A 9959-nucleotide genomic window follows, 5' to 3' on the forward strand; every position below is an offset into this window, starting at 1 on the left:
AAAATGAAAATGCATGGTACGTACCTTAGATTACAAATTACCTTTACAAGAAAAGGTTTTTTTTTTACATTGGTGGTAAAGTCTATAAATTAGTTTTATTCTTGGTGTTATTGTTTAGCGTTGCATGGCTGCATTTTATCTGATAAGTAAATTGCTTTCTGTCGCCGCTTTGTTACCCTAGATCTATTTTCTTTTCCAATATTACATTTTCATTATATGTGCAAAATATAAACAAGGGGTGCAGAATTTTTTTAAAAAAAGGTGGGTGTACAAGGTATAACGGGTGGGGGGAGACAAGACAAACAATTCTAACACAATGAAACTTGGAAATGCACAATAAATAGGCACAATAAAAAGAACAATAGGGATGGATACTATGACAAAATGAGCTCACATGTAGGAAACCTTAGAACTATATTTATATGCTGTACAAAATTGATTGAAAAAGCATTCCAGTTATGTAGTGTTGGGCTTTTTGTGGCTACTGATGTATGTACACAATCTGTTTCCCACAGAAAAGCATCTATCTGAAGATAAACATAAGGACAGCAGTTTTATATTTACTTTCTAGCACTCAGCACACATAAAGCATAGTCCTATGTATTTATGGCATATTGGGGGCGAATTCAGTTGTTTTGTGGGCACCCACTGCAGTATACTATCCTACTGTAAATTCTTATAGATAGTAAAAGTCCCCTACGGCCTTGAGCCTTCATATGGTCACGGAACTCCTCATTGATTATGGTACCTTTAGAACCAACGTTAGGTGGTACCTCATCCCATTCTAATTCTGATTGAGTAATTTGTTTTTTCTATTCTTCAGAGCCATCTCGCCCAATCTGCTTCTGAGTTGTCTATCCATGAGGCTGAAGAAGCATTGAGAACTGAGGACGAACGCAGAAAGTGGGAAGAAGGACATATTGATTACATGGGAAAATATTGCTTTGATAACATCCAAAAGAAGCTAGATCGGTTTTTACAGTGATTTGTTTTCCATTAGATCTGCGTGGGTGCTGTGCAGCATAACTTTTTTTCTTTATTTATTGTGCTGTGGCAATATTTTGTTTTGATTTTTGAGATTTTTTCCAATTAAATTGGAATAAAAATGTAAATTGTCATGCTGGATTGTTATTAATAATATTACAAAGAATTGTGGGAGATTCTGTCCATGAATTTTGTACTCCCCAACACATGGTTGGAGGTTCACATTCATGTGCTAGTGGACTAATCTTCCACCGCATACAAAAAATAATGGTTAATTTGACGGAGAAGCTATTTGGCAACTGCTTGTGTTAAAGATGGCAGCAAGTACTTGTAAATTGACAGGGAAAAAGTAAATTAAGATTCCACCAATGAAAGCTCTTTTGGAAAGGAAAACATTCTCTCTTAGGAGCCAATTCAGTTGTTTTATTTGGGGCCACCACTAGATGCCGCACGACGGCAGCAATTCAATTGTTCTGCCATTCAGGCGCCCAACAGCCGTGGAGGTCACATTTTTTTCTAGTAGCCTCCTGAGGTGCGAGAAAAATATGTGCAAATTCGGCACATTGGGCACAGGGATTTAGATGGGTTTAGCTGTTTTAGACAGCTAAACCCAGTCTGTTTGGGCTTGACGCGTGCGATATGCATGCGTCCAAACAACAATTGAATAGTGCCAATTGTTTGGGACTCTAAAAAGTCTAGACAGGAAAATTAGACGCCCAGAACAATTGAATTCCCCTCTTAGATCTTTCAATAAATATTTACTGCTTTAAGACAAATTCAAAAACATTGCAAGTGGCGCATGTGAATTTGGTGATAATTTGATAGTAACATAAAAGCGGAGTCACATTTTGTAGTTTTTACTGTTGCTGGATCAGAGTTGTAGCCTATTTGGAATGATGGGAAGTACAGAAATCTCCATTGTGACTAGCAGAACAATTCACGGTTCACTAGTGGCAGAATCAAGATGCAATGTTCAGAATCTAATAATTAGCACAGCAAGAGCCATCTGCTTAGATTTAAGAGAAAACTACAATTGTCAGTAATAACTGGGTAAAGGTGAGTACAAAAACTTGACACAACATGAACTTTATTTGAGAACAGTTACAAATAATATCACATAATACAGCATACATGAAAGAAAAACAAATGTAACTGTCTGAAATTATTTGATGATAATTTGCATATCAAACCCCGAGTTTTCATTTACAGATAGTAAATGTAAGAAACATTTTATTTTACAATATACAGCTAAGCAATACAGTACAGGGGGGCAGTAAAATATAAATAAATAAAAAATTATATCAATATCGTACATTTATGGCACATCCATTAATAGTCCTATCACTGGTATTTAAACTGGAATTTAAAACAGAAGAATACAATACATAATATAAGTAAATGATGCCGAGGAGGGTGAATAGTACCGCCTTTATCTTGCTTTGATGTCACAAAAACAAAACTAATTCAGAAGGTGTTCAGTGAATGTTTCCATATTTCTGGGCCGTGCCTCACTACACTCTGTCACTGACCTGGATGAATATGCACGGAACTCTGTATTTATTACTTACTTACCACTTTCAGATGTCTAGAGGCATATACCTCTCACCTAAAGCATCATAATATGCATTTATTTTGGAAATTCAATTCCACCTAAAGGGATACGTTTAGTAATATATATTCAGAAAATTTGGCAGATCTTCTTCCCTCGCTAACCTGGTTTTAACTGTTATTTTTTTTTTCTTCAAGTTTTAGGAGGCTGTTTGCTATTAGGTGAGGTTAAGTTCCCATTAATACTTTTTCTCACAATTTGTTGACTTAGAATAAAACATCACATAAAATTGAATGTTTTTCATTACAATAAACCCCCTCCTCCCAATCAGAATGTCATCTATCCCCTTGCTGAAAGGGCTGTGTAACAGGAATCATTGCTTATGTGCACATGGGCATTGAATACTCCTGTATTTTCTTCTTTCAGTTTTGCACTGAATAAATTAGCGCAGTCCATTTCCCCATCCAATAAATATGCCCAATCTTTTGTCTAGAGCACTAGTTCTCAAACTGTGTGCCGTGGCACCCTGGGGTGCCTTGGAATACTTGCAGGGGTGCCTTGGATTGGTGGTCCAGGACCAATTGAAATTATTTATGGTCAATGTAATAGGCAAAACCAGTGCTGGTGGCCAGTGCCGTAACTAGGTGTGTGCCGATGGTGCCTTGCCCACAGCGCAAATGCACTGAGGGCGCACCATCGTGCATCACACCCGCTGGCCCAGACAGCTGAAGGCGGTGCCGCCTGTGTCCAGCTGACGGCGGCGCCACCTGCGTACTGCTTAAGTCACCGCCGCCCGCCCGTGCTCCCCCCGGAAGCCGCTACCGCCAATGCCGTTTCTTGCACACATCGCTAAAATGCCTAGTTACGGCACTGCTGGTGGCTACCAATCATAAAATATGTGAACAAACAGAAGCAAATCCTGTCCCTCACCACGCAATTAAACCTAAGGATGACATGTAAACACAATTTACTTAGTTTAATATTTTTCTAAATTTCTCAACAAGAAACTTTTGGCCTAGGGGTGCCGCGGAAAAAATTCTGATACTCTAGGGCGCCGCAATTCTAAAAAGTTTGGGAACCACTGGTCTAGAGGGTTGGTCAGGGACAGGCACTGATCTCAGGTACAGCACCTCCCACTTGTAATACTTCCCATATCTGGGCATATGATCAGCCACCAGTGAAAATCTCATATCCCAGGCACATTGCCACCAGCCTGAGGTACCCACTCATCATCATTGTAGTGAGGCCCCATGGCCACAGCTTCACAGAAGACAACAGTTGCGCCTCTGATCTAATCTCTTTGTGGTTTTTTAAGATTTACCGCTGTTCCATGCTCCAGCTATTATGCTATTAGCTAGCTATCCAGCTATTATGTCACATCCTATCCAGGCACCATGCACCAGCATTTCTGCAGATATTACAGATCTCTGGGTGAGCTGGCTCAACTTTATTTACCTATTAAAAATACTATAGGGGAGATGTAACTGGCTCTAAGTATAAATGACACATGCCTACAAAGTGACATCTGTATTATCTATTTAACATTCTCATGTTGGTCCATCACACCGCAGCCACGCCGCCCATCATGGTAAACCCACGCCACTGCTAAAGTCATCACCTAGGGCTCCAGGGTTCTTATCTCTGCAGACCTGGCTGTGCTTCCAACCCATTAATCAGCTATCTCATGCAGTCAAAGCTGCTTTCATGTTGTGGCCTACACTGAATGATGTGAGGTATCCACCAGGGGTGTGCTGTGCCGTAGTAATGGGTGGCCCGCTGTGTCAGTGCCTTGCATATGTCTATTTGTGCTGGGGAGATGGCCCCATCCCACTCACATTAGTACCAGCAAAGACCGTTTTATTTTTATTTTGGCACATTGTGAGGTATGCAGTTCCGACATTGCTGTACAACAGTGCTAGACTCTGCAACTGTAAGAGAGTTGAAAAAAATATACATTTCTCTATCGTCCTAGTGGATGCTGGGGTTCCAGAAAGGACCATGGGGAATAGCGGCTCCGCAGGAGACAGGGCACAAAAAGTAAAGCTTTAGGATCAGGTGGTGTGCACTGGCTCCTCCCCCTATGACCCTCCTCCAAGCCTCAGTTAGATTTTTGTGCCCGGCCGAGAAGGGTGCAATCTAGGTGGCTCTCCTAAAGAGCTGCTTAGAAAAGTTTAGCTTAGGTTTTTTATTTTACAGTGAGTCCTGCTGGCAACAGGATCACTGCAACGAGGGACTTAGGGGAGAAGAAGTGAACTCACCTGCGTGCAGGATGGATTGGCTTCTTGGCTACTGGACATTAGCTCCAGAGGGACGATCACAGGTACAGCCTGGATGGTCACCGGAGCCTCGCCGCCGGCCCCCTTGCAGATGCTGAAACGAGAAGAGGTCCAGAATCGGCGGCAGAAGACTCCTCAGTCTTCTTAAGGTAGCGCACAGCACTGCAGCTGTGCGCCATTTTCCTCTCAGCACACTTCACACGGCAGTCACTGAGGGTGCAGGGCGCTGGGAGGGGGGCGCCCTGGGAGGCAAATGAAAACCTTTTTTGGCTAAAAATACCTCACATATAGCCTCCGGGGGCTATATGGAGATATTTAACCCCTGCCAGAATCCGTTAAGAGCGGGAGACGAGGCCGCCGAAAAAGGGGCGGGGCCTATCTCCTCAGCACACAGCGCCATTTTCCCTCACAGAAAGGCTGGAGGGAAGGCTCCCAGGCTCTCCCCTGCACTGCACTACAGAAACAGGGTTAAAACAGAGAGGGGGGGCACTAATTTGGCGTTAGAAATATATAAAAAAGATGCTATAAGGGAAAACACTTATATAAGGTTGTCCCTATATAATTATAGCGTTTTTGGTGTGTGCTGGCAAACTCTCCCTCTGTCTCTCCAAAGGGCTAGTGGGTCCTGTCCTCTATCAGAGCATTCCCTGTGTGTGTGCTGTGTGTCGGTACGTGTGTGTCGACATGTATGAGGACGATGTTGGTGAGGAGGCGGAGCAATTGCCTGTAATGGTGATGTCACTCTCTAGGGAGTCGACACCGGAATGGATGGCTTATTTAGGGAATTACGTGATAATGTCAACACGCGCCAAGGTCGGTTGACGACATGAGACGGCCGACAAACAATTAGTACCGGTCCAGACGTCTCAAAAACACCGTCAGGGGTTTTAAAACGCCCGTTTACTTTAGTCGGTCGACACAGACACAGACAGGGACACTGAATCCAGTGTCGACGGTGAATAAACAAACGTATTCCTTATTAGGGCCACACGTTAAGGGCAATGAAGGAGGTGTTACATATTTCTGATACTACAAGTACCACAAAAGAGGGTATTATGTGGGATGTGAAAAAACTACCGTAGTTTTTCCTGAATCAGATAAATTAAATGAAGTGTGTGATGATGCGTGGGTTCCCCCCGATAGAAAATATGGGCGGTATACCCTTTCCCGCCAGAAGTTAGGGCGCGTTGGGAAACACCCCTTAGGGTGGATAAGGCGCTCACACGCTTATCAGAACAAGTGGCGGTACCGTCTATAGATAGGGCCGTCCTCAAGGAGCCAGCTGACAGGAGGCTGGAAAAATATCATAAAAAGTATATACACACATACTGGTGTTATACTGCGACCAGCGATCGCCTCAGCCTGGATGTGCAGAGCTGGGGTGGCTTGGTCGGATTCCCTGACTAAAAATATTGATACCCTTGACAGGGACAGTATTTTATTGACTATAGAGCATTTAAAGGATGTATTTCTATATATGCGAGATGCACAGAGGGATATTTGCACTCTGGCATCAAGAGTAAGTGCGATGTCCATATCTGCCAGAAGATGTTTATGGACACGACAGTGGTCAGGTGATGCAGATTCCAAACGGCACAAAGGTGTATTGCCGTATAAAGGAAGAGGAGTTATTTGGGGTCGGTCCATCGGACCTGGTGGCCACGGCAACTGCTGGAAAATCCACCGTTTTTACCCTAAGTCACATCTCTGCAGAAAAAGACACCGTCTTTTCAGCTTCAGTCCTTTCGTCCCTATAAGAGTCATATCTGCCCAGGGATAGAGGAAAGGGAAGAAGACTGCAGCAGGCAGCCCATTCCCAGGAACAGAAGCGTTCCACCGCTTCTGACAAGCTCTCAGCATGACGCTGAGACCGTACAGGACCCCTGGATCCTACAAGTAGTATCCCAGGGGTACAGTTTGGAATGTCGAGACGTTTCCCCTGCGCAGGCTCCTGAAGTCTGCTTTACCAAGGTCTCCCTCCGACAAGGAGGCAGTATGGGAAAAAAATTCACGAGCTGTATTCCCAGCAGGTGATAATTAAATTACCCCTCCTACAACAAGAAAAGGGGTATTATTCCACACTATATTGTGGTACTGAAGCCAGAAGGCTAGGTGAGACCTATTCTAAATCTAAAAAAAAAAAAAAATTTGAACACTTACAAAGGTTCAAATCAAGATGGAGTCACTCAGAGCAGTGATAACGAACCGGGAAGAAGGGGACTATCTGGTGTCCCGAGACATCAGGGATGCTTACCTCCATGTCCCAAATTTGCCCTTATCACTAAGGGTACCTCAGGTTCGTGGTACAGAACTGTCACTATCAGTTTCAGACGCTGCCGTTTGGATTGTCTACGGCACCCCGGGTCTTTACCAAGGTAATGGCCGAAATGATGGTTCTTCTTCGAAGAAAAGGCGTCTTAATTATCCCTTACTTGGACGATCTCCTGATAAGGGCAAAGTCCAGGGAACAGTTGGAGGTCGGAGTAGCACTATCTCGGATACTGTTACAACAGCAGGGGTGGATTCTAAATATTCCAAAATCGCAGCTGATCCCGACAACAAGTCTCCTGTGCTTAGGGATGATTCTGGACACAGTCCAGAAAAAGGTGTTTCTCCCGGAAGAGAAAGCCAGGGAGTTATCCGAGCTAGTCAGGAACCTCCTAAAATCAGTGCATCATTGCACAAGGGCCATGGTAAAAAAATGGTGACTTCCTTCGAAGCAATTCCAGTCGGCAGATTTCATGCAAGAACTTTTCAGTGGGATCTGCTGGACAAATGGTCCGGATCGCATCTTCAGATGCATCAGCGGATAACCCTATATCCAAGGACAAGGGTGTCTCTCCTGTGGTGGTTACAGAGTGCTCATCTTCTAGAGGGCCGCAGATTCGGCATTCAGTTTTGGATGTTGGTGACCACGGAGGCCAGCCCGAGAGGCTGGGGAGCAGTCACACAAGGAAAAAATTTCCAGGGAGTGTGATCAAGTCTGGAGATTTTTCTCCACATAAATATAGCTAAGGGTAAATTTATAATGCTCTAAGCTTAGCAAGACCTCTGCTTCAAGGTCAGCCGGTATTGATCCAGTGGGATAAAACATCACGGCAGTCGCCCACGTAAATAGACAGGGCGGCACAAGAAGCAGGAGGGCAGTGGCAAAAACTCCAAGGACTTTTCGCTGGGCGGAAAATCATGTGATAGCACTGTCAGCAGTGTTTCATTCCGGGAATGGAAACTGGGAAGCAGACTTCCTCAGTAGGCACGACCTCCACCCGGCAGAGTGGGAACTTCATGGGGAAGTTTTCCACATAATTGTAAACCGTTGGGAATTACCAAAGGTGGACATGATGGCGTCCCGTCTGAACAAAAAACGGGACAGGTATTGCGCCAGGTTAAGAGACCCTCAGGCAATAGCTGTGGACGTTCTGGTAACACCGTGGGTGTACCAGTCGGTGTATGTGTTCCATCCTCTGCTTTTCATACCTAAGGTACTGAGAATTATAAGACGTAGAGGAGTAAGAACTATACTCATGGCTCCGGATTGGCCAAGAAGGACTTGGTACCCGGAACTTCAAGAGATGCTCACAGAGGACTTATGGCCTCTGCCGCTAAGAAGGGACTTGTTTCAGCAAGTACCATGTCTGTTCCAAGACTTACCGCAGCTGCGTTTGACGGCATGGCGGTGGAACGCCGGATCCTAAGGGAAAAGGCATTCAGGAAGAGGTCATTCCTACCCTGGTCAAAGCCAGAAAGGAGGTGACCGCACAACATTATCACCACATGTGGCGAAAATATGTTGCGTGGTGTGAGGCCAGGAAGGCCCCACGAAGAAATTTCAACTCGGTCGATTCTTGCATTTCTTGCAAACAGGAGTGTCTATGGGCCTCAAATTGGGGTCCATTAAGGTTCAAATTTCGGCCCTGTCGATTTTTCTTCCAGAAAGAATTGGCTTCAGTTCCTGAAGTCCAGAAGTTTGTCAAGGGAGTATTGCATATACAACCCCCTTTTGTGCCTCCAGTGGCACTGTGGGATCTCAACGTAGTTCTGGGATTCCTCAAAACACATTGGTTTAAAACCAGTCAAATCTGTGGATTTGAAGCATCTCACATGAAAAGTGAACATGCTCTTGGACCTGGCCTGGACCAGGCGAGTGTCAAATTGGTGGTTTTTTTCTCAAAAAAGCCCATATCTGTTTGTCCATTCGGACAGGGCAGAGCTGCGGACTCGTCCCCAGTTCTCTCCCTAAGGTGGTGTCAGTGTTTCACCTGAACCAGCTTATTGTGGTGTCTTGCGCCTACTAGGGACTTGGAGGACTCCAAGTTGCTAGATGTGGTCAGGGCCCTGAAAATATAGGTTCCAGGACGGCTGGAGTCAGGAAAACTGACTTGCTGTTATCCTGTATGCACCCAACAAACTGGGTGCTCTTGCTTTTAAGCAGACTTTTGCTAGTTGGATGTGTAATACAATTCAGCTTGCACATTCTGTGGCAGGCCTGCCACAGCCAAAATATGTAAATGCCCATTCCACAAGGAAGGTGGGCTCATCTTGGGCGGCTGCCCGAGGGGTCTCGGCTTTACAACTTTGCCGAGCGGCTATTTAGTCAGGGGCAAACACGTTTGTAAAATCCTACAAATTTGATACCCTGGCTAAGGAGGACCTGGAGTTCTCTCATTCGGTGCTGCAGAGTCATCCGCACTCTCCCGCCCGTTTGGGAGCTTTGGTATAATCCCCATGGTCCTTTCAGGAACCCCAGCATCCACTAGGACGATAGAGAAAATAAGAATTTACTTACCGATAATTCTATTTCTCGGAGTCCGTAGTGGATGCTGGGCGCCCATCCCAAGTGCGGATTATCTGCATTACTTGTACATAGTTAAAAAAATCGGGTTATTATTGTTGTGAGCCATCCTTTCAGAGGCTCCGCTGTTATCATACTGTTAACTGGGTTCAGATCACAGGTTGTACAGTGTGATTGGTGTGGCTGGTATGAGTCTTACCCGGGATTCATAAATCCTTCCTTATTGTGTACGCTCGTCCGGGCACAGTACCTAACTGAGGCTTGGAGGAGGGTCATAGGGGGAGGAGCCAGTGCACACCACCTGATCCTAAAGCTTTACTTTTTGTGCCCTGTCTCCTGCGGAGCCGCTATTCCCCAT

At 44.9% G+C, this 9959-nt stretch overlaps 1 protein-coding gene across 5 annotated transcripts in view; it reads left to right on the forward strand.

Annotated features, from left to right (window-relative positions):
* Positions 1-1118, forward strand: part of LOC135055731 (glycogenin-2-like) — a 59734-nt gene extending 58616 nt beyond the window's left edge. For all 5 annotated transcript variants that reach the window (XM_063960128.1, XM_063960125.1, XM_063960126.1 and 2 more), the window contains one exon: positions 824-1118. In XM_063960128.1, coding sequence (XP_063816198.1) covers positions 824-985 — 162 coding nt within the window. In that variant the 3' untranslated portion in view covers positions 986-1118. The remainder of the gene's footprint in view (positions 1-823) is intronic.
* The last annotated feature ends 8841 nt before the right edge of the window (positions 1119-9959 follow it).

Source organism: Pseudophryne corroboree, chromosome 3 (assembly GCF_028390025.1).
Source record: "Pseudophryne corroboree isolate aPseCor3 chromosome 3, aPseCor3.hap2, whole genome shotgun sequence".
In the NCBI taxonomy this organism is placed as follows: Eukaryota; Metazoa; Chordata; class Amphibia; order Anura; family Myobatrachidae; genus Pseudophryne; species Pseudophryne corroboree.